Genomic DNA, 25,646 nt, shown 5'->3' with positions numbered 1-25,646 from the left:
TAAATTCAAACCGGCCGATCTCTATTGTGAGCGTAAACCTTGTGCGTTATTGCTTAATGCTTCCAGAAACTATTGAAATTTCTCACATAATATCAAAATAATCTATACATCTCAACCAGAGAGATACATGAGCTGGCCACTTCTCATAAAAGAATATGAAATGAAAGCTTTGCTGTTATTGGTTGCTTTGGGGTCGTAGCTCTATCTCTGTCACTGATCGAATGTGGACCGAATGCAGGTAACATCATGATGACAGGCTGTTCACCGATTGGCCACACATCAGGTTGGGAAGAAAGAAGTAGTCTTAAACACTTGGTTGTGTTCTGTGGCACCTCGAGGGGTTGTCATCAGAGCTAGGAAATGCCACAAACAAGCTGCTGAAGCAGGGGTCGATACTAGAAAGATGTCATGCTGAACAAACAGATACTAGAATGAATAGACTAGGGAATCATTTTTTTTTTTAATGGCAGTTACAAATATGCCTTAGTCATGTGACCTGGGGGCCGAAAGAAAAGTGCAGAATTACACAGCCTGGAGGGGATGAGCTCCAGAACTAAATTCTTCATAGACAAGGTCACGGATATGGTGATGGATTTCTTAAAAAAAAAACAATCCTAAACAACAAACAAAACCGGAGTGTTTCTTTAACCCCCCTACAAATAGTTCTGTACTATTTTTTATTTTTTTTTTATTTTTTATAAATCAGTATTTATTGGTTTTGTGAAAATAACAGAGACATAAATAACATTATTAATTATAAGAGGAACAGGCAACATCTATTGCAGGCACATTTGTGCTCTCCCCTGGAGGCCGCAGTCTAGCAGTATAGAGTATGGTCAGACGCGAACCCGGTGGGGGGCGCACTCAGTGGAAATGAACTACATGAACCTCTTCTGGAAAAAGAGGCAATAACCAAAGCAAAGATAGCAGTAAGGATGTAGTCAGCCCCCTACTGTTTTCAGGCAAACAGGACAAACAACGGGGGGGGGGGGGGGGGGGGAGGTTGGTGCTCACCAAGGATGATTCATGACCGGACTGGCGATTTGGAGGGATGCTGGGAGGGTTCCCCCCACATCAGAGGGTGCAGGGGGGGTCCCCCTGGGGTCCGTTCACCCCCAAGGGAGAAGAGGCCCAACCGAAGGAGGTGGAAGTGCTATAGTCTGGGGACTTACCGCCTGCTCCGCGTACGTTTCCTCGATGATAATTCTGTACTATTAACTGACATACTGGGCCCAGTCCCAGTGACCAGTTCCCTTTACTGCTTTACACATGTAACAATAATTCACTAGCTAACACAAAGCAGAGCAGGAGGGTTCCATATACTCACAAGAAAATGCATAGCCCACGCCAGCTGCTTTGAAACTTCCAATTTCCACATAATATTAACAGAGTTCTTGTTTTTCTTCAAGTATATGTCCAGTGAACCAAATTTTGCATATTCCTGGACAAGAATACCTTAAAAATAAAAAATAAACGTAATTGGTGATTAACCCCTTAATGCCACCGGACGTAACTTTACATCCTGGTAGGGTGGTAGTTAACACAACACAATGTAAACTTACGCGCTGTGGATAGCACAAACTAAAAAGGGAGCCTGTGCCATTCCGCACCGGGAGCCAGCTCTGTGACCGACATCCGGCCTCCTGCTGCAACAGCGGGGATTGGTGAAAACACTGATCCCTGCTGTTAACCCCTGAAACACCGCAATCAATGCAGATCACGGTATGTAAAGGATTAGCGCGCTCCCCCAGTGATGTCATCAGCCCTCCACTATGTAATCGCAAAGGGCCGATGGGTTGCCATGGCTATCGAACACCAGACACTGGTGTCTGGACCTGTCATGGCCTGTGATCATTATTGTGAGCGATAATGCATTGCAGTATCATAGAGATCAGAGCTTTTCAGGTTAGGGTCCCTAAAAAGGGTCATAAAAATGTAAAATAATTAAAATAATGTAAAAGAAAACAAACCAAAAAAACACGACTAAAAAAAAATTTGTATCGACCTGTAGGAAAAAAACATTATGTAATTTATGGTGTATGGTTTAATGCTGTATAAAAAAAATTGCAGAATTCGAGTTTTTTTTTGTTTTTTTTTAACTGCACTCCAAAAAAAACGAATAAAAAGTTTAACAATACATTATATGTATTCAAAAATGGTACCAATAAAAACTACCGCTTGCCATGCGGGGGGAAAAAAACGTCATATGCGCAGGTCAAAGAAAAAATTAAAGAAAACAATTGTTTTGAAAAAAGGAGATGAAAATCCCCAAAATATCGTTGCGTCCTTATAGCCAAAATAGGCCATGTCCTTACGGGTTTAACCATTTCCTGTAACACATAACTCTAATCATTCATCTGCTCATAGAGTGTCCGAGATTAAAAGTACAAATAATAGCATAATCATTAGCAAGTGTATAAAATCACTGATTTAACGTCAGAGTTTAGTAATGTATTAAACAAGTCCATTCCCCAGTGCAGCGCGGTAGGGAATAACAATGTCCATGAATCCCGGTAACAATCTTTGGTCAACTGCAGCTCGTTTATCACATGAAATGTAACTTCGGCTCTGTTCACAATAGAGGTCAAGGGTTCCGTTTGGGCTTTTTATCTGACTTTCTGGAGTTTTTGACAGCAGAAAAACACAGACTGCAGCACTATTTCTTCTGTCGTATATAGAGGAACTCTGACAAAGCCATAACAGACCCTGCAGAAGTCAATGCAATTTAACAGAGGCAGTGAAGTCCAACTAGTTTGGAAAGAACTGACTATGTGGACCCTTGAAAAAAAAAATATAATAAAATATAACTTTTATTAAAGAAATAACTAAAAGGAAGAACATACACACATAAATCTAGATCCAGGAAAACCCATGGAACCGATAAAAATGTATTTATACCACTGTCCATAAACAGTAATAGACCGGTCAGTCTGAGTATCGTTATGACTCAGCCATTTAGTGTATTCGGTCTCTTTGCAGAATCTGACAGGATTATCAGAATCTATTATATACACGTCAACCTAATCAGGAGATGCAAAAGTGACATAAGTCCGACAGTTGGATGTTACAGAACGTGACCCAAACTCCAGAGATCAGGTTCGGTGATGTATACGTCGTTCACATCGAGAAAATAAGCTATGCCAGACCACTAAAAATTGTAAGCGTAACCCAACGCGTTTCTCCCACAACGTGGGTTCATCAGGGGTTTCAATACGCAAAAAATGGTACTTTACTGGTTTAATGACTCCCAGTCAGAAATCGGATAGTGGTACAAAAATAAAAAATTGATGAAGCCTCAAAATGTCCAGCACTGTCAAATAAATGACACACTGGATATAGAGGGATCAATCAGAGTAGAACTGTCATTTCCACTGGTGACGATTATATTACTAGATAGATTATTGTCGCCATATAAGATAAATGAACTGACAGGACTACGAAAACCCTACTACTACAATGGTAGAAATAAGAGTAGGGAGTAGGTAAGAAAAATTTCTACCCTTTATGCGAGAGAAAGTTATAATTTCTCAGGGATAATAGTCCCGAGTACAGAAAGATAGAATAAGTTTAGCCGTTAAGTCAAAGAGTATCCCGAGGGCAAAATTTTTGTAATCGGGTCCCTGGATAATCAGATGGCATATTCACAGCAGCCCAGAATAGCCGCCTTTTGGATAGCCATCTGATAAATTTTCGCTCTAGACCTACAAGGAAAATTCCTAAGACCTATAATAGTCCCTCAATAGAGTGGAAAGAGGATTCAAAGACCTATATTAGTCCCTCAATAAGGTGGTCACTAAGTCAGAGCCTTAATAAGCAAAAACTGAAATCAAACAAATGAACAAAACGGCGGCATGTCAGCCCTGGTGGTGGACTGACAGCAACCTTCAATAATCTATCTAGTAATATAATCGTCACCAGTGGAAATGACAGTTCTACTCTGATTGATCCCTCTATGTCAAGTGTGTCATTTATTTGACAGTGCTGGACATTTTGAGGCTTCATCAATTTTTTATTTTTGTACCACTATCCGATTTCTGACTGGGAGTCATTAAACCAGTAAAGTACCATTTTTTGCGTATTGAAACCCCTGATGAACCCACGTTGTGGGAGAAACGCGTTGGGTTACGCTTACAATTTTTAGTGGTCCGGCATAGCTTATTTTCTCGATGTGAACGACGTATACATCACCGAACCTGATCTCTGGAGTTTGGGTCACGTTCTGTAACATCCAACTGTCGGACTTATGTCACTTTTGCATCTCCTGATTAGGTTGACGTGTATATAATAGATTCTGATAATCCTGTCAGATTCTGCAAAGAGACCGAATACACTAAATGGCTGAGTCATAACGATACTCAGACTGACCGGTCTATTACTGTTTATGGACAGTGGTATCAATACATTTTTATCGGTTCCATGGGTTTTCCTGGATCTAGATTTATGTGTGTATGTTCTTCCTTTTAGTTATTTCTTTAATAAAAGTTATATTTTATTATATTTTTTTTTCAAGGGTCCACATAGTCAGTTCTGCAGAAGTCAATGAGACCCACCAGGATTCAACCGATTTCATTTAAAAAACGGATATGGCATAGATGTCAAGCCATCTATGAACAAGCCATGGCGCAAGAGTGAACAGAGTCTTATCTTAAGTGCTAAGACTGAAAACAAAAAGCTTTTTTCTCATGGTCTAGAGGAATAACTCATGTTATGGGGATTCATAACCCAAGTGTCCAGTGAACTATATGAATCAAATGTATAGGACAGGATGTATGTACTATTTGAGTAAACAGTATAATTACATATATTTCTATGCAATCTATGCCAGATATTTGAAGGGTATACTATATAAAGATGTAATAGAGAACCATAACAGCAGTAGTTCCTTAAAACATATCCATTTGCAGGACTAATCCCATTCTGGACATACAGCAGCCTAGATTTTTGTTAACGAGTTCACGCACTGATAGAGATCGTATGGATTCCCTATAGACTTGCACGCTCATTAATGAACATATATTATCCAATTGCTAGTTATGCAATTCCATAGTGATCACATCAGGCCTCTATCCGTATCCTTATATATTTGCATTAAGACTATAGACCAAAAATTCTACTCACTCTCCTCTCCACACACACAGACTCCATAATTCAAAATCAAGTGCCTGTACGACAGCTGGCTCATCATACTTGCGGCTTCAAAAAATGACTGAAAATCACAAAGTGGAGAAAAGGTAAAATATTAGTAATAAAGAAAACCTTACAGCTTACAGTCAGGATAACAGGTCCAGCGCGGGGTTCTGAAATCAATGCTTGTACCATGAATATCTTCATTACGTTGAATACTTTCTGTTAATAGAACACCAAGGCTAACTGTTTCCCTGCCCAAAATGTATCCCCTACATCCTTGCAGAGAGACACTTCAGTAGCCAAGGAGATACATCCTTGCTTCCAAATGGCTATAACTCAGGCTATATTGCAGATATATTGATTTAGATTTTGTTTGTGGTTTCTTAGCTTTAAAACAAGTCCAGCCTAAATTCCAATAGGTTGGAATGAGCTTCCTATATCTGCAGTTCTCACTGCAGTCTTGACTCCTAACTGTATTTCAGGCTGTATTACAGATTGATTGATCTTGAATACGGTCTTGTTTTAAAGATAAGAATCTTGGCTTTAAAACAACACCAAAAGCAGTTGTCCATCTGTAACACAGCCTCAGATACAGCAAGCTGAAATGGAATTTTGACAAAGTGCAAGGTGTCTATTTTTTGAAAATATGAAGGTTTAGTAAGATTTTTTTTATATTGTAATTTAGGATTTACCTGGCCACTGGGAGGTACAAAGTGTCCAAAACCTCCAGGCAGTGAAAGGGTTAAACTGATGTAAGAGAAGTGCCTTTAGACTATTCAATAAAATATAATATAATATAGGTGGGCTATTGATAAGACTACTTCAGCAGCAAAACTGTATGTTATTATTTGTGTTTTTGACCTCTTGTTCTGAAACGAACCTCCGAATAGTTTCGATGTGATTTATCCAAGACTTTGAGAAGAACTTCTGTTTCATGGATCTGATTGTAGTCTCCTATTTCTTCTCGTTTTCCTCGAAAAATCTTAGTAAATGTACCCTGCCCAAGATTTTCTACCTACGGGGAAGAAGGTGGTGGAGAAATGTAATGGTTAATAGGCTTATCAATACCAAGAGTAAAATCTCATGTGCACTGGGCACCGTTTGCTACTAAGGCCAGATTCACGGAAACGTATTTCTGGAAGAACAATTTGCGTGCTCAATACCCAGACAATAGAACCCACTGATTTCTAAGGGTATGTTTACATATGCGTATTAAGCGTGCGCAATTTTGCCATGCAAAAAATATGCTGAATACTGCATTTTCCTTTGGATATAAGCAAGAATTATTTCTTTGGGCGTATTCACGCATAGCTTATTTGGTGCGGATGTCCACCAAAATCCATAGCATATTTCAAGTTGCAGATTTTGGTGTGGAACACCAAAATCCGTACCATTTGTGGAGAGGAGGATTTCAACATCGTTTTTAACGTCGATCTGCAGCAGATTCCACAGTTTCAATTGAAAGGGGGGTTGTTTGCTGCGGATTTTGATGTGCATTTCGACTGTGGAAAATCCACAACCATTCCGCTATGTGTGAGCACCATTCCACTGCCAGGGCATATAAACTTATAGACTATGGGACAGATTTAATTAATCCAACAAGACTAGAATTCTGATTCGAAAGGCACCAAAAGACTGGTATACATGCCATGAGCCACGTCTGGTATTCATTTGTCCTTTTTTGCATCTCACTATATGGTTTTCAAAAGAATCTAGAAAAGGGGTCGTGGATAGGTGGAGTACTATAATGCGCACCGTTTTTTGATATATAGTGATCTTTGGAATGCCAACCATGAGGTAGCTTAAGAAAGTGAAAAGTGTCTAACAGTTGCGTCAATTCTATCGCACAATGTACGGTTCTGTGATTAAGTTGATGTGTCTTCTGCCTATCTACTGTACGTTTAAAAGATCCTTAAATCTTCCCTTGTTGTGTGTTAGAGAGTTGTATAACTTTATTATATCACTATTGACGATAGTTTAATCCTCAAAAAACCCTTCATAGTCTATTCTAACACCCCTGTCTCTACAACTGATGACTTCCTATATCAGTGATCACAGTCATTACATGTAACAAGTGTAATATTTGCCATCGCTGGTTGTCTCAGTTGGATGTTTAACCCTTTGCAATCCAATTTTGGATTCAGGGTTTACTGGGGGGGGGGGGGGGGGGGGCTTTCTCTTTCTGCTATTTTACAATGGCGCCATCTGCTGGCTAGAGCCAGTACTGCGGTATGGGACATGCTGAAGTGGCCCCTGACAACAGAGCGGCCAGTAATATACAGTAAGAATACTCTGCTGGACGTCTTCCAACATCGGAGCTGTACAGCCTTCGATCAGAATGTCTTCAGACGTCAGATAGTGGATTGGAAAGGGTTAAACTTAGGTTGTGTATATTAGGTCTCCTCTATTGCCGCTTTGTGATGCAATCGACATCTGTAGTATTCCTATGCTTAACTTGACAGTGACTCATGACAATGGTATATCAATATCATAGACAGTTTGGGATCTTCAGAGCAGCACCATTCAGTGGCTGAAGACTAAATGGGTTGTCCAAATTATTTAATTTTTATATAAACTGACTCTCCATATGTAAAAAGAACAAGAAAGCCTCTACTGGCTCCCCTCTGTTTAGTGCAACAGCTCTGGGGTCTCCTCACTCACTTAATTTTTAAACTCAAAGAAAGTGAACATTTTGGAAGAACCACTATTTAAAAATTAACCTTTATTATGACTTATTAATAATATTCCATGACAAAAGTACACTATACAAAGGGTAAGAGGTCAGACTTGTCCTGTCCCGACCCTATCACATGACCCTTCCTAGCAAAAACTGGGATAACTGCCCCGAAAAAGGCGATCCTAACAGAAACCTCCTATCGATGTCCCGTCAACTCTCCACGATCAAGAAAAAAAAAGTCTCTTGGTCAGATTCATATGAGATTGCTGTACACCTGTCAAATTCCCAGATTAATATATATATCCACCATGGATATTTCCAGTATGCTGGCAGGCATTAGAAGAACGACACCACTAGAGTCGGACCGGATTTAGTACTGGTTAACACGCATCAGGACACGTAACTGCTGTTCCCATGCAAATGGGTTTGGCATATAAATGCAACAGTGTGCATTAATATTGGATTATTCTCTTATGTTTAATCGATGGTCTGAGCAAATAACTCCCTGAGGAACTGAGGCTTTATTATATAGCCTGGGGAAACAAGTCGGAGTGGAGTGATATCTCTAATGATATTAACCGCTTCGGTTTCTTTGTTTATGCCTACATATTCGCTGGAGGAGGAGGGTAATTGTTTCTAATATGTGATGATTGTATCTGGGGTATAAGGCAGAAAAGCTGCATTTAGACCATACTTTCCTGGTTTTGTATATCTGGAAATAACGTGTATTCTATAACTAAAAATAGAGATTGTTGCTTAATCCATAGTGTGGCCTGCTCGATACATATATGCTTAGATTCATACACGCTCTTTATGAATATATGGCATGCACCTCCTACTGATGGTACTGTGATCACATGCTGTTATGGATATGGAGGAAAGTGGGTCCTTTTTCAACCTGTATGGCCTGTTATGCTGGGTTCCCCAAGGACGCTTTTGCTTGCCACAGCGAAAAACCGTGAGCCTTCCGCAGGATAAGCACAGCTTCAAAACCCGCGGCACTTAGCGGCTGGTTTTAGAGCGGCTTCGCCGCATGCTTTTCCATTGTGGCCAGCTCTCCCACAGAGAGGAGCGAGGCCACACGCAACAGAAAAAAAAGAAAGAAATGGCATGCTGTGTCCCGGGAATCCTCACCGCAGCGCCTGCTAATGCCGGCTTTGCTGCAACGGATTGTCCGCACCATGTGGATGAGATTTTTTGCAAATGGCTAACCCTGGGATTAGCGGCCACCGGTGGATTTGCCGCTGCGAAATTCCGCTGCAAATCCGCCCTGTGTGAACCCAGCCTTAGGGTTTGTTATTTATACACACAGGAAGTAGGGTCACATAAAAAAAACAATTCCGGAAACCACTTTAAGGGCAAGTCTGTCCATTTTTTTTTACTTTAAGGTTGATCATTCTGCCCTAATTTCATAACAGATCATTATAGCTTTAAGCTTCTGTTTTTAGGACACAGACATCAAAATGTCCGTTTTCTTCCAGAAAACTTATCACACCTGTCCATGCATGGTGCACCAAACTACCGCTCAGCTCCATTACCGTGAATCGGATTGAGCTACAATAAAAAACACACAATCTGTGGACAAGTGCGGTGCTGTTACTGTAAGAAATCGATAAGCCTTACTGACATAAAACTGATGTAACAATGTACAGGATCCCATTCCCTCTGTATATCTGTAGGATTACGTACGTAAGTCAAGTCTTCACTCCTAATTTTGTGAAAGACCATTTGGTTGACGTTATTGTGTCGATGTAAGGAGGGCGACGCATGCATTTCTGAGACCATGTTGCTTCTGAAGATGATCAGGTTTGATTTCTCTATAAAAGAACACAAAATACAGGAAAAATATACAAGGTAAAATATGTTGTGCAAAAACATATCATTACAGATAAACATATCCCGGATTTCAATGAGATTTCCGCACGTTTAAGTGTCAGGTGCTTCTTAGCAACCGCCTACAAACTATCTCTGCTACTACGGATCCTGCAAAGAGAAATGTCAAAGTACCTAAAAAACTGAACTCTTTCACCTAACAAAATAATTATGTGCAGCATTAATTAAAACCCTTTTAATCACATTAATTATCTCAAGGTCTACAGTGTGATATGTTGTTTAATAGGCCTCGGGCATTCAGTGTTTATCTTTGAAACAAAATATAATTAAGCTGTCAAATAATGAATTCTTAGTCCATGAATACATACATTAATTTATAAGTATCTTGTATTAACTAGACTGATCATCCATTTATCTACAGGCGTAACCATACAGTGCTAAGAACAGTTCTAATAGTCTTGCCGAATATTCCATTTAAAGTTTAATGGAGGTTAAAAAAAAACAAACAAAAAAACAAAAACACTTCTGACCTTTAGGCTTGGGTGGACAACATCGTGTAAACTGGAATATGATGCCGTCTGATCGAACGGTTTCTTTTTGATAGCAGTTTAACAAATCTTTTAGCGTGCCAAAGTTTTTCTTGGCCCCTTTGAGGTTATATTCTCCATTCCCGGTCTTTGTTATCAAGCAGTGTTTATACTCGGGCACACCAGAACGCTGCTTGGAGAGAAGACAGACACACGTACATAGTAAAAAATGTATAATATGATAATTACATATTTTTAATTTAGTAGTAAAATTATATGAATTGTGGGGCAGATTTACTATTGAAAATATGCAGAAACTGCACCAGAAGACCGTCTAACACACATTGCACCACAATTATGATGTGTTTTAGATATTTTCACATACTTTTTCCCCCTACCGTATTCATAAAGAAGTGTGGCTTCTTGGGAAGGGGCGTGGCTTAGCAGAAAAGGGAAGGTGGCTTAAATGTGTACTCATCCAACATGAGTCACTGTGATAAAACCGGTGCATTTTAAGACTATTAGGCTATGTTCACAACAGCTTTCTTTTGTTATTAACGGAGAAGTCTTTTTTTCTTCGTCTTTTCAAAATAAAAAAGCTGATGCCCAACTAATGCAAACGAATCCATAAAAAATATGGATAACTTCAGTGTTCAGACAGTTTACAATCAGATCTTGATGGATCCAGTTTTCTGTTTGTTTGAAATGCAGCTTTTTTTTTTAAATTAAAATCTGTACATCAGCACTTGTATTAAACAGAACTGTTAAATGGAAGCCTTGGCAGACACAATTGCAATAGTTTCTGCTGCATCTTTACCCGATTGACAGCAATGTTTAAAAAAGAATATTGAAACCAAAAAGAATGTAACATTCGTTTATTTTGGATGGAAAGAAAAGTCCTGCAGGTCCGCTCTGTTTCAATGAAAAAGACAGGAACCAAGCAAAATGCAGGTAAACTGGGTAGGGAAAAAAATTCATTGAAATCAATGGTTATTTTATGGAATACAGTTTTTCCCCCTTTTTATACTATTGCGATGGAGCAGATGAAAGAAAAACTGAATGCGGGTGTGAACGTAGCCTTGGACAATATTTGTAAGTCTTCCCCTTTGTTTCCATTTCACACAAGTTTTCAGACATCAATACAAAATATGTCAGTTTTCTTTTGAGTTGTCGTTGCAATTGTCCTTCTGGGTTATGCATAAATGTAAAACACACTTTAGACATACTAATATACAAAAAAAAAAAAAAAGACTTGAGACATTTAACATGCTTGGCTTATAAACTAGTAAAAATAGAACAAAATCATTTTCTCTCTTGTTCTACATAGCGTACGGTAGATTAGATACGCGCACGGAGCCCCGTCAATCACAATTTATCAAATATAAAACCATTTATTTCCCCCGATGCATACAGTATAGAGTAAATTAGGAACAAAGTAAAGAGCGGATTCTGATCTGATCTGCGCTGTCGACTGGTGAACTACTTACTGCTGATCTCCGAAGTATCCACAGAGGACATCAATAATAATTATCAATTAGTACACTGTAATAACCCATGCATGTCTATCATCAAAACAAAGGTGTAATGTTATTATGTACGTCTTCTGCATCCAATTACCTCTACTGCAAATGTAAGGAAGTACTTGTTGAATTCTTTAGGGCCGCAACGAAGAATGAAAGCGCCTTTTTGACTTCCCGTTCTTTTCAGCTTATCAATGGCAAATTCCATCCTATGTATTGGAGGTAAAAAAACACAAGGATTACCATCAAGAATGAGAGAATATTAAAACAAACTGTTTAAATTTGAAGTCGGCATTTTAGATTAAAACAGTGATCCGTCTATTATTTTACTAAGCAAAGGCTAGACGGGAGTTTTATTGGCTGAATTTAACATTTTTCGCAGCATTATTAGTAATAGAATGTATTTTACTATTGGGTCTTAGTCTTTTATGAGGGACAAAAGTTTTAAAGAGTATCTACACTTTTCAGAGAACTTTAAAAATTATGTCAGAAAGATCAGCGAGGGTCCTGCTACTGAAACCCTCATTGATCGATAAAATGAGGGGGTGCAGAGCTCACCCATGTCTTCAGCTGCTGGGAGAAGCTGAAAAGCAGTGAAGACCACCCACACAATGGTGTATAGTGCTGTCAGGAGGAGTTGAGAACCAACAAGATAACTGAGGGGAAACACTGTTCCTGTGAGCGCTGAGGCCCCATTGTTCCAGAGCTTTCAGCAGTGGGACCCTCACGGATCAAAACTTATAGCTCCCTGAAATGTCAAAGGTTTTTAAAAAGTTTAGTTCCTCTAAGTGATGGAATTTTGTACATCAGGTAATCATTGCCATTAAAATAACCCAGAAAAAAATAAAACGTACGGGAGTCAAGCAGGTACTTCCCTGGCGGGGCTGCTATGGGGTGTGGGGGGGCGCTATCGGGGTGTGTCTCTGTGTGGCGCGCGCGCGTGCGTGTCACTGCTGCTAGAATTGCCGATAGAATCACAATGGGTAAAACCTCTTACTCCCAAAAGTAGAGGCGATCACAGGATCCCAGACTGACTAGAGGCATATTCAAGGTGGGCCCCTCCAGATCATTTGTCCCTCACCACCCTAATATTAACGGAGGCCAAACATCCCATTTATTGGAATCAGTTCAATAAATGCCTATTGAATAGGCATTAATACTGAGCCTCCCAGGCTGATGCTGCAATAAATTGCAAGCCTAGAACCATCAGCAAATAATCACGGGAGATAAAATATAGAACGTAGCAAAATCACAAAAACATGCGGCCATTTCTTGGAATCACTCTCAGATTGCAGATGTTGTGAGGACGCTGCCGTAGAATACATATAGCTTAATTGTAACAATTACAGACTTCTCCTGTAGGGATCTAACATTTTGGCTATAACATAAGGTTTGGAGTGAGAACACCTTGTCCACCCATTTCCTTACCATGGTAACCTACAGTTACACATCAACATAGTTGTAGCAGGATAATTACAAGATATCCTTTTTGACTCCGCTATAAAATGTTCTATGAGGGATGCAATATTCTGCAAGACCGTTGCGGGATAAGCCGTCCCAGAATTCCACACCAAAATCTGTACTGCTAAATGCCAATCTCTATGCGGAATTGCCAGCAGAATTCAGCTATTTTAAATTTGGCTGCTGCAGAATATTCTCTGCTGTGTGAAAGGTCCCTGCGGTGGCACGAGCTGCAAGGACCAAATCAACTGGCATTACTGGCACACATGATAGCGAAGAAATAAAGGAGTCCGCTGCAAAATTAGAAAAAATAAACAAACAAACAAACATACTATTACATGCCCAGACTGGATTTACAACCGCCAGACATACGGGATACAGACGGCTTTTTTTATCACTTTAATTGCATTTTTGGGGATACAAAACAAAAAAAAAATAAGCATTTTGCTTTTTTTTGCAGGATAAACAGGGTGTTCAATTTATTGTACATGTCGTCATAAACAGGATGATACCAAAATACACGTTTTAGGTTTGTTTTGTTTTTTAATACAAAATCAGAGAAAATACACAAAAAAGGGTTTATTTTTTTTGTAATTTCTTTTAAAATTTTTTATTTATTTATGTTACACTTTTCATATCCCTGTGGGGTACTTAAACCATAACAGCTATGCTTTACCGCTCACAATAGCGATTATAGGCAATATCAAGCAGATACAGTCATTATGTAGTGTTATGTTGCCATGGCAACCCATCGGCCCACTGCGATTACAGCACCCAGCGAAGAAAACCTTTGCCGTGCCCCTATAACATGTCAAAAGGTTTTTAGAATGTGCAAATACACTTTAAACAAATTAAGCGCGGCTCGCACGAATACACGGCAAAATATGTAAAAATCACAGCATTTTACCAGCGTGTGGAGTTGCGTTTGTTACTTTTTATGCCTGTGCATTACAGAGTACCTCCCACATGCTGCCATGCACTGGCTTCCTGGTGTCTTCTTTTTTTATTTTTTAATAAACGTTCCTTCTATTGTCTCAGCAACATTGAATAAAAACGCTGCACATACGTAATTTACTTGCACATGTACAGCTTTTTCGTACTCACTAAGAGAACATGAGGGCTCTATTGTGCGTAATAAACTGTGAAATAGAACATTCTGCATTCTTTTTTTTCCTCGCGTATTCTACACAAATATACGCAAGTGTGAACGGATCAATGAAAATCAACGTATTTTCATTGACTCCATTCACCACTCATTAATACGCAATTAAACTACACTCCTGCAGGCCAGGCCGAGCATAATTTAATTGTGTTATGTGCACATAATATGTGGTGAATGGAGTCAGTGAAAGTACACTGATGTTCACTGATCCATTCACACGTGTGTATATTTATTGTGTATAATAGGTGAGTAAAAAATAAAACGAATACAGCATGTTCTATTTTACCACGTATTATGTGCAAGAGAGCCCTATGAGTGCAAACGAAAACGCTGTACATGTGCCATAAAATTGCGTACGTGAGGAGTTTTTACACGATGTTGCTAATAGACAATAGAGAAAAAGTTATAGAAATAAATAATGCGTCTGTGTCATTCTCCATGTAGCAAACCTATAAGAACAAGAAGTCAAGCAGTTCCTGTAATCCTATCCCCTCCGGTCTGCGCCTTCCTTTTTCCTAACACACATTTGGTGGGACAGATGGAGGAGATTACACTATGCTGTCTGTAAGAGGTTAGCATGAGACAGGGATCTACAAGGAGCGGTGAAATAGTTAAAGGGGTTGTCCCGCGAAACAAAGTGGGGTTATACACTTCTGTATGGCCATATTAATGCACTTTGTAATGTACATTGTGCATTAATTATGAGCCATACAGAAGTTATTCACTTACCTGTTCCATTGCTAGCGTTCTCGTCTCTATGGTGCCGTCTAATTTTCAGCGTCTAATCGCCCGATTAGACGCGCTTGCGCAGTCCGGTCTTCTCCGTGTTGAATGGGGCTGCTCGTGCTGGAGAGCTGCTCCTCGTAGCTCCGCCCCGTCACGTGTGCCAATTCCAGCCAATCAGGAGGCTGGAATCGGCAATGGACCGCACAGAAGACCTGCGGTCCACCGAGGGTGAAGATCCCGGCGGCCATCTTCGCAAGGTAAGTAAGAAGTCACCGGAGCGCGGGGATTCGGGTAAGTACTATCCGTTGTTTTTTTTCAACACATGCATCGGGTTTGTCTCGCGCCGAACGGGGGGGCTATTGAAAAAAAAAAAAACCTTTTCGGCGTGGGACAATCCCTTTAATAAAGAGTATTTGAAAACTCACTTCACTTTTTATTTTAGATGTATTAAAGAAATAAAAACGTTAGTTGATCATAGCCCGCATGCAACGGTCCGTACCATAAAGATATACTTACGAGACCGGCCCGTGGCAATAACTCTGAATGCTTTCCAGAACTCGGGGAGGCACTACTTCCTTGCAAAGGTAATGGTGTGCATCTGCCGTCAGTCTGTAATACCCATCGATAAGCGATACAAAGGACAGAGCTTCCCTCAGTGATGTGAATTCAACCTCCTGGAAAAAGTAAAGTATAGAAATAATATATAAATAAAACCAAACTCACATATTATAGGGCTGCCACAATGGCACCTGGTATAGTTTTTTGGGGTGAGGGGGGTGTTAGAGGAGGCTGTCACTGCAGAATGATTAATTGTATGACTGGGGTCTCTACGAATTAACCTTCAGAAGTTGCGCGCTTGGGGCCCGACAGAGCCACGCCGCCCGCTTGGGGCCCGACAGAGCCACGCCGCCCGCTTGGGGCCCGACAGAGCCACGCCGCCCGCTTGGGGCCCGACAGAGCCACGCCGCCCGCTTGGGGCCCGACAGAGCCACGCCGCTCGCTTGGGGCCCGACAGAGCCACGCCGCTCGCTTGGGGCCCGACAGAGCCACGCCGCTCGCTTGGGGCCCGACAGAGCCACGCCGCTCGCTTGGGGCCCGACAAACATCATACTGCGTGCAATGTGAGGCTTCCCATTGAAAAAGGCAAACACTCCAGCTTCTTGCGACTACCCAGAAGTGATGTGAGGCATTTTTAAAACAAAAACACCTCGCCTCCTCGGGGACATCACACGCTGGAGAGCGCGATATTGGGCAGAGTTTCATGGCCCAATATCGCACTCGCCTCTGTGAAATTAGCCTAAAGCATAGAATACTTTTAGCACACAACAATGCCACCAGTATTTTACCACCAGACGAACCAGAATTCTAGTGCAATTTGTTTTTCCAACCTCCCCCACTCTGATATTAGCGCTAACTACACTTTAAGGCGGCCATACTTTATCTTCACTCATAAAAGCTCCAAAACAAAAACTAATGTACATTTCAAGAGGAAGGAAAACAAAACAAAAAAAAAAAATTGTCAAAAAGTCAACCCATTTCAGGAAGGAAAAAAAGTTGGTTTATTTTCTACTTTTTTTTGTGTCGGAACGCAAGATAGCCTGCTGACACAGGAAACCTGACGGCGGTAAGATTTGTGCAACGTTCAGTAACCCAGTACACCGCATGATAATCAGTTACAAAACACAGACCTAGAGGAACACTGGCATGTACACAATTTGTATTTTCCCACAATGCACTTCTCTAAGGCTTCTCTTTACAATACATCAACAACAGAAAAGTTTTGTTTACAGTTTATGTTTAGCAACCGAAAGACACAGCGTGTAGAAGGGGTCATTCTGTTTTAGTATCGTATGGGGATTCATACAGAGGTTTGGGGTTTTTACAATTTTTTGCAAAATAGTTTACAATTTTAAACAGTAAGAATACAGAAAACATATAAAAGAGGGGAAAAAAACTATGATTTGACCAAACAATGGGCAGTTTTGAACGCAGGTTAGTCCTTATGGATAAAGATAGGGCACAGGCAGGATATAGATATCACAAGACAGATGACATGAACTACATTACTAGGTAATATATCAAAGCACTGTCCTAAGTAACTGCTGAAAAGGCGAGTACTAGAGAAAGGGGGGAAGAACTAGAACGTACATGAAACGAGAGAAAGGGTGAGATACAGAGATGTTGTGTGTCTGAGACTTCATTGTAGGCTAACAATAATGGCACGTGGGTGTGGTGGTGGTGGTGGGGGGGGGACCCCCGTGACATAAGGGACAGGTAGTCTTACGAGTCCTCAAAACAAAAATAATAGTGGAAAGATTGTAAAAATGTGATGCCCCCGAAGAGAGGCAATCAGATTCTCCACTGGTTGCACCTCTTGGATTTTCTGAAACCAGAGGCGTATGGAAGAAGGGTTGTTAGTTATCATAACACTTAAATACACGCGGGTCACACTGACCGGGTGTAGATAAACTGATTTCTTAGCAGTGGCCAAGGGAATAGCACACAGACGGAGGAAAAACCTGGAAGGGATACGACAGAAAGCATCCCAAAAATCAGTGAGTTTAACATAGTATGTTAGGCTGAATGAAGACAATGTCCATCTAGTTCAGCCTGTTTCAACCTCCTTGTTGATCCAGAGGAAGGCAAAAGAAGAACCTTAGCCTGGGTTCCCACACAGCGGAATCCCGGCGTAAATCTAGCGGTTTGGCCGCAGCGAAAAAAATGTGAGATTTCCGCCGGTGGAAGCGCTGCTTTAAAACCCGCGGCACTTAGGCGCGGCTTTTGAAGTGGCCCGGCCGCTTGCTCTTCCGCTGAGGACGCCGCTCCCATAGAGGAGAGCGTGGCCGCAGCGGAGGAAGAAAAAGAATGAGCATACTGCGGCCAGCTAATCCGCGCTACAGTGCCGGCTTCTGCCGGCTTTGCTGCGGCGGATTTGCCGTCCTGTGTGGACACATGGCTGGCTAACTCCGGGATTAGCGGCCGCAGGTGGCTTTGCCGCGGCAAAATTCCGGACGGAATTTCCGTGGCAAATCCGCCCCGTGTGAACCCAGCCTTATAGAGTGAAAAATACAGTAACCCTGCAGCTGCATCTCCTATCAGAAGTTACACAGCAAACGGCATGAAGTGAAAGGAGCATTCGGAGCTGCAGCAGGGAGAAAGGAGAATGGAATCTAGTGTGACGAGGAGGATAAGAAAAAGTGGTCTGTCTTCGCTCCTTTCTGAAGAGTTGGCATGCATAACAACATTGTGGTAGCAGGGCGGTGAAGATATCCATAAACAGAGAAACCAGCACATGAGTAGGCCTCATTCCAGGGTTTACATAAGTATTAACTTTCCACAGCTACCGAAAAGATGTCTTGTTTCCTTGGGAGATTAGAGATGGGGGTAAAAATACTATTTATTACATTGCCAATGCTAAAAGATTACACTGCGCAGAGAGATTTGCAGATCAATGATTTAGTTTTAGTTTTGTGCACAGTTCCTAACCGGTGAAGTTTCCAGTACTAGATGATGCCCTGATTCATGGGTTGGCACCCATTATATGGTTTAAACAAGTAATATTAGTTTCTCATCTCCCCCAGGCACTGTTACAACACAAGGTACAGAATCCTAGATGTTCAGATCTTCATTTACATGTACAGCGTAATAAAAAAGGGCAGGAATCTGAATGTGTACGTGGAGAGATTCACGCAGCGTGGGAAGTGCATTCATTATTCCAACACGGCGTTACATCGAGTCCTGGATTGCATTAGAAGCAGGCGGTACAGACCATGTTCCCACAATACAGGATTTCTTCTCAAGCAAAAAATAGCCAAGTATCTTAAAAGGGACTAGATCACCATTTTTTGTATTAATTAAAATCAGACCGTGAAACATTTTTCTAATTTTTTTTATTTTCTGGATTGCAGATTTTTTTTTTATTCTGCTGTCTGTATATGACTTTGGGGGCGGCCATGTTTCCTGAGCTACATTTAACTACATTGAGAGAATTTAGAGAGCCACTTTACAGCAGCTTCATGGGCCATTCACACAGTAACTTGTATGGGAGACTGTTCTAGAAATGTTGTGTGACGTGTGCAGGGGTAATTTTGCAGGGAGTAGATAGATCCAGTTGATCACCTATTGTGAATGGTGGATCCTGTGTTATCTACATATAGGCGTTACCGCTCTGTGTAATCCTACCTGTGATGTTAGTGAGATGACGGCTGCAAAGCTTTCTCTACAGATCAGGAAGTGACAGGATAGTTTGTGTTCAGTGTGGAAAATGCTGGATTTTTCTTAAAATACAGATTGTGGCCAAGTTAGACACACACACACAAAAAAAAAAAAAAAAAAACAAAACACAAATTTTTAAAAAATATGCTTAAACACAAAATTGTGATTTACATAATAGATAACTTTCTGAAGCCACCTTCTCTTTAACTCTAATAGCTTTCAAGAAAAAGGAGCAACTTACCAGAGATTTGCTGTCCTGTTTGTGAATAGTCACTATTCGACTTTCACTGGAATCATCCTTGCTGGCTTGTTTAATGCTCACATCAACGATGTCTGGAAAATCACAGTAGGTCTGAAGGTCCTGTCAGAACAATACATTTGTATTCACTTTCAAAAAGAAAAAAAAACAGGAACATAATAAAACGAGAGGCACTTTAGGCCTTTCTTAGGCCTGGATATAGATAGGGAGAACTATGCCAACCCAGTAGCAGGTACCCTCTTTCTTACTACCATTTCTATTGTACCATGTTATAGGGAAATGATGTACGGGTCAGGTTGTGTGGACTCATACACCCCCCCCCCCCCAATCCCCACCCAAAAGCTGGGCAGCTGGGTGGAGAATGGGCAGACACCATTATAGTCAATGGGGTCCACCCAGCGCTGTTCGGCTCCCTCCAGAGACGTTTAGCAATGAGGATTCCCCTTTCCTGCTTCCCAAACAGAGCAGGAAAGCGAAGATGTGAAACCATCCTAACAAACCCCAAAACAGTCGTACTATTCAAGTCTTTTATTGAGCATGTTGAGTGAACATCCACAGCACAGGGAAAAAAGGTAAGTTAATAAGTTGTCCAAAAGCTAAGTAGCAAAAGGTGTTTCAACTAACATGAAATTGGAGAGTGTGCAGTCTGGATGTTCATACAAAATACCCCATAAAATGCATAATTGTGTGCTATTAGCTTTGTTAGATTAGGTTTGTCTATAATTGTATATACATAACAATCAGATCACATTTAAATACTAATCAATGCAGAAATCCCAAAAATTTTAAGTGTTCACTTACTTTCTCATACAACTGTAACTATATACAGGAGAATTACAAAATTACATTTTTGGGGTAAATAGTATTCAGTGAGCAAACTACCTTAAAGAGGACCTGTCAGGCTGTAAAGCCGATGCAGCTGGCTGCACAGCTCTATAACCACTTCCTTATTTTCATACTTTTCCCTTGATGCTATGGGCATGAAGGCTTAAAACAACCGGGTCGAGAAAGGCTTAACATTTCTTTGGTCCCAGACTCATGTGCCTAAAAATGATCAGTCTTTACCTGCTCCGATTTATCTTTTTCCTTAGATCTGCCTCTCGAATAGCGAATTCCTTCATTGGCAGTAACCACAAGAGTTGCGAAAATCTCTCCTCCTGAGGGATCTCGGCAAGCTTCCTTAATTTCAAACTGTTCAGAGTAAAAGGCAGACTGCAGGTTTTCCAGGTTTATGAGATATTTCAGCTTTAAATCCCTGGCAGTAGCTTTACATTGGCTAAACTGCTGAATGAAACTTCGGAATCTGTATCGGATTCTCTTGCGAGTCAGAATATGGTAGTCTTGGATTTTGGCACGAATGCACTTCGGTAAAAAGGTTTTATAGCTGCACAGAAATAAGAGAAAGCAGTGATTGACTGAAGTTTACTGAACAGAATCGGAGATAACTTGCACATAAAAGGTCTTCAAAATCCCATCCCACCCATTAAAATTGGAAGCTGAAATAAGCATTTGACCAAACACGAATATCCCTCTTAGGGCTTGTTCACATTGCCATTTATGGCGTCTGTTTTCCTGTTCTGTATCTGGAGCAGAAAAACAGAATCCCTAACCAGAACCAATCCATAAGAAACCGTGCCGAACAAACCCCATTGAATATAATGGATTCCGTACTACTTTTAAAAAACATCTTTGAAAAAAAAAGAAATAATTTTCTGCTGCCATCTTCTAAAAGCCATAACTTTTATTTTTCTGTTAACATAGTCGTGTGATGGCTCATTTTAAAAAAAATTATAATACCTTTTATTCTTTCTAAATCATTAATTAAACTATTTTAAACTCATTTAAAATATTACAACTACAGCCACTTATTTCACAGCTTTACCCCACACTATAGAAAAAGGGATGGGAAATCAATAATCTCCTGTGAAATTTAAGGCCCATTTACATGCAAAGATAACCATTGATTAAATGGAAAAAGCACATACAGAACGCGAGGAATTGGGCTAAGCAGCAGCACATGTGAAAGAGACTTTGGTAAAACTAATAAGTCATAGACTGAACAGGAGTCAACAATGTGATGCAGCAGCCAAGGTCTTTATCCCTTTCCACTCTTTCTTAGTCAGACCTCATCGGGAATACGGTGTCCATTTCTGGGCACCCCACTTTTAAAAAGACAGAAACTGGAGCAAGTTCAGAGAAGAACTACCAGGATCGGGAGCGGTCTGCAAATCATGTCCTATGAGGAACGGTTAACCCCTTGAGTGGCACGCCCGGGAAATTTCCGGGACGAGCTCCACTGCCCATAGTGATATACCCCGGAAGATTTCCGGGCTATGTATCACTATGGGAGCTGCAGAGCACAATGCCACAAGCTGTGACAGTGTGCTCTGCCTGCACAGACCCACAGAGAACAAAGCAAGGGCTTTGAAAAACCAGCAGAAGATATTGCCGACATGTCGGCAATCTCCTGGTTTGTTTACAGGTTGCCATAGAGACCATCGACTTGTCAGAAGCAAGCCGATGGTCTCAGTGGCAGGGAGAGCTGGTTGTTAGCTGTCAGAGGACAGCTAGGTACTAGCTCTTACAGCAGAGATCAGAGAAAACCTCCGATCTCTGCTGTGTTAACCCTTTACATGCTGCAGTCTATGTGACTGCAGCATGTAAAGGGCTGTCACTGCAGCATGTAAAGGGCTGTCACCATCGGACCCCCTGAATGTGATCAGGGGTCCTGATGGGTCCCTGTGGAAGTCCCCTAAAGGGACAAAAACAAAAATTAAAAAAAAAAAAAGTTAAAAAAATTATTAAAAAAAATAATAAAAACACTTGTCTCCCTTTACTTTGTAAAAAAATCAAAAATACAATCACACATGTGGTATCCATGCGTTGTAATGACCCAGAGAAGGAAGTTAATACATTATTTAACCCCTTAATGACATGGCCCCTTTTTTCTTTTTTCCCCATTTTTTTTTTCTTCCCCCGTTTAAAAAATCACAACTTGTCCCGCAAAAAACAAGCCCTTACATCGCCATGTCAATGGAAAAATGAAAAAGTTATGGCTCTTGAGACGCAACTGCAAAATTAGTTGAAATTCAATGATTAGACCATTTTAAAAAACCTGCCCTGGTGGGCACGACAGGGTGGTAGGAAACCCGCCACTCAAGGGGTTAAAGGATCTGGGAATGTTTAGCTTGCAAAAAAGAAGGCTGTGAGGAGACTTAATAGCGGTCTACAAATATCTGAAGGGCTGTCACAGTGCAGAGGGATCAGCCCTATTCTCATTTGTACAAGGAAAGACTAGGAACAATGGGATGAAACTGAAAGGGAGGAGACACAGATTAGATATTAGAAAAAAACTTTCTGACAGTGAGGATGATCAATGAGTGGAACAGGTTACCACAGGAGGTGGTAAGTTCTCCTTCAATGGAAGTGTTCAAACAAAGGCTGGTCAAATATCTCTTTAGGATGATTTGGTGAATCCTGCACTAAGCAGAGGGTTGGACCCGATGACCCTGGAAGTCCCTTTCAAATCTACCATGCTACAATTCCTTCAAAAGATAGTTTATGCAAAACAATTTCTCAAAACCTGCTAATGTCTATTAGCAGCTTATCACCTTTATTTACATGTAAAATGAGCCTCTGGGACCTGTAAGCAGAGAACAGCAGGTGGTCTGTTCTCTGCATTCAGCTCCTTTGTTCTGCCATGGGCTTTCTGCTGAATACAATGTAATCAGCGCTCCGGTGGAGAATACAATGTAATCAGCGCTCCGGTGGAGAATACAGAATCATGGACAGCAAACACAGCATGCGGTCTGTGTTATCTTCTCTCCGGCTGAACGATAGATTTTATGCTCATCTAAGAATCCTTGTTCATCCGAAGAGTGAAAGATAGGAGCATTCACACACAATGATTATTGGTCAAACGATGGTTTTTTAGCAATAATCAATGCATGTAAATGGGCCTTTATGGAAAAATTCAGATTACAGTAGGAGACAAAACACTTAGTAAACAAGGAGATTGGAGAAACAAGTATTTTCTATGCTTCGTGTTCCTTTCAATAACTAAATGGGAGCTTTTGTTCTTTTAATGACACCACTTTTCAAAGTTTTGAATTATGGGACAATTATGGAAAGATGACAAGGAATGTGTCTTCTGGCATAGTAAATACCTGTGAGCATTGTATATGGCAATGGGACTTTCCTCTTTTTCACTGGCAATACGCATCATGTCAAGGACAGCCATACCGAGGCACTCCTCTTGTGTTTCATGTGTTATGGGTACGGTTATCCAGCCATTCAGAAAGTCATCTCGCCACTTGTGAAAGGAAAAAAAAAAATCTTTAGCAGAATTATGGCATTTTACCTGTCTGATATAATTGTAAGCAATCAGATTGTGAATATTAAATGCTCAACATAACCCCAGTGCCAGTAACCTTTAAAGTTTACTAGTTAATAATATACAAACTTACAGGGAATACATCACTTCTTGTTTTTACTAATTAAACTAGTGACGCACATTCCATTATTCGGATCAGGTTTTTTTTCCTGATTGCAAATTTTTTTTTTTTGATTGTCTGTACATGACTGTGGGGGCGGCCATCTTGCTGAGCTGCATTTAATAGCATTATAGCAGAAGTCATGGGCCATTCACAGAATCTGTCCCCTCCCCCCCCCCCCACTTCCTGCACAAAGCTCTAGGCAGTGCGCAGGGAGGGGAAGAAGGTGAGATGTGACTATCACCTCTTAATGGGTGATCCTGTGCTAACCATATATAAGTGTGTACCCGTCATTGTAGTCCTGCCTCTGGGGATAATGAGATGTTCTCATCACAGAACAGGAGGTGTCAGAATTATTAGGCTTAGTGGTCAGTGCGAAAAATGCACATTTTTTTTTCATTAAATACAAAATTGTAACAGAAAATGAAATACATTACTTAAACAATATGTTTAACATGAAAAAAACTTGATTTACACAACAGGTCACTTTCTGATAGCACATTCCCTTTAACCCTTTCCAATCCACTGTCTGACGTCTGAAGACATTATGATTTAAGGCTGTACAGCTCCGATGTTGGAAGACGTCTGTCGGGGTTCTCTTACTGTATATTGTCAGCCTCTCTCCTGTTAGAGCCTATTCAACGTGTCACCTCATGCAGTACTGGCTTTAGCCAGCAGATAGCGCCGCTGCATAATGGCAGAAAAAGAGTAAGCCCCCTAGGAAAACCAGGATACAAATTGGATTGGAAAGGGTTAAAAGATAAAGAGGCTTAGATAAAATCTCCACCAAGTGGTCTTAAACTTTTCTCAACCATAACCCAGTTATCTTGCGTCCACCTTGTGACAAACCAATCAGAGGGATATTTGATGGAGAATGTATGCTGCATAACGAGGCAAAATCTGCAACAGAGTTTAGACTGCCTCCGAAGGATCTGTGACGGCAGCAACATGCTGATGAGTCAATCATGATGGGAGATGACAAAGTTTTATCACACTGTTTTATGAACGGCTTTTATGTAGGAAAACAATTTATTTCCGTTATCAATCCCCACTTCTTGCCAACCAGCTAGTATTCTCAAAGTTGAATCAGAGGTAAGGGACTTGTTATTTGTATTGCGCCAACTTATTCCACAGCGCTCTCAGGTAATTTATTTATTGCCCCCTAGCCCCTGGGTACTCCTTTTACCCACCACAGGACAGAAGACTGAGTCAACCTTGAGCTGGCTACCTGAACCTGAGGGGATTGAACCCACAAGCCTCAGGTCATGAGCGAGAGCTCAGAAATTACATAAAAGTTGTCAGGATGAAAAAGCATATTGGCTGAAGAGATGTCAGGGCGATCAAGTCATTTTTGAAGTAGCTCTGCCAAGTCTTCTCTATCATGCGCTTCCTTCTGATGGGGAAGTTTAGAACTACATAGCCACGAGCGATCACCCTCTTATGTTCCGATTCAGTATATTCATGTTAAAAGTTGTTAAAATGCTGCCAGAAGTCAGAAACGGAGCCTGTAGGTCCTGCATCCGCCCCATACATAGTGACTGAGATCTCTTTCTGCATGCGGGATAAATTGTCCAATTACTGCATGGAGAAAGGACCAAAAGACTTTCCAGGCCTGGTCAACCCATTGACCAATGAGAGCCTCACTC

At 40.9% G+C, this 25,646-nt stretch overlaps 1 protein-coding gene across 2 annotated transcripts in view; it reads right to left on the bottom strand.

Moving 5' to 3' along the window:
- JAK2 (Janus kinase 2) overlaps positions 1-25,646 on the bottom strand; it is a 126,758-nt gene that overhangs the window by 24,166 nt on the left and 76,946 nt on the right. Inside the window, exons 5-14 of one of the 2 annotated variants that reach the window (XM_066604242.1) lie at positions 23,674-23,819; positions 20,573-20,891; positions 19,490-19,609; positions 15,550-15,707; positions 11,782-11,893; positions 10,168-10,357; positions 9,494-9,621; positions 6,008-6,142; positions 5,119-5,206; positions 1,328-1,455 (exon numbers count right to left, since the gene is read on the bottom strand). In XM_066604242.1, the coding sequence (XP_066460339.1) occupies positions 1,328-1,455; positions 5,119-5,206; positions 6,008-6,142; positions 9,494-9,621; positions 10,168-10,357; positions 11,782-11,893; positions 15,550-15,707; positions 19,490-19,609; positions 20,573-20,891; positions 23,674-23,819 (1,524 nt within the window). The remainder of the gene's footprint in view (positions 1-1,327; positions 1,456-5,118; positions 5,207-6,007; positions 6,143-9,493; positions 9,622-10,167; positions 10,358-11,781; positions 11,894-15,549; positions 15,708-19,489; positions 19,610-20,572; positions 20,892-23,673; positions 23,820-25,646) is intronic. The other variant, XM_066604243.1, reaches the window with a different exon arrangement.

This window comes from Eleutherodactylus coqui, chromosome 5 (genome assembly GCF_035609145.1).
Source record: "Eleutherodactylus coqui strain aEleCoq1 chromosome 5, aEleCoq1.hap1, whole genome shotgun sequence".
Classification (NCBI taxonomy): domain Eukaryota; kingdom Metazoa; phylum Chordata; class Amphibia; order Anura; family Eleutherodactylidae; genus Eleutherodactylus; species Eleutherodactylus coqui.
This window is presented reverse-complemented; position numbering and strand designations above follow the sequence as displayed.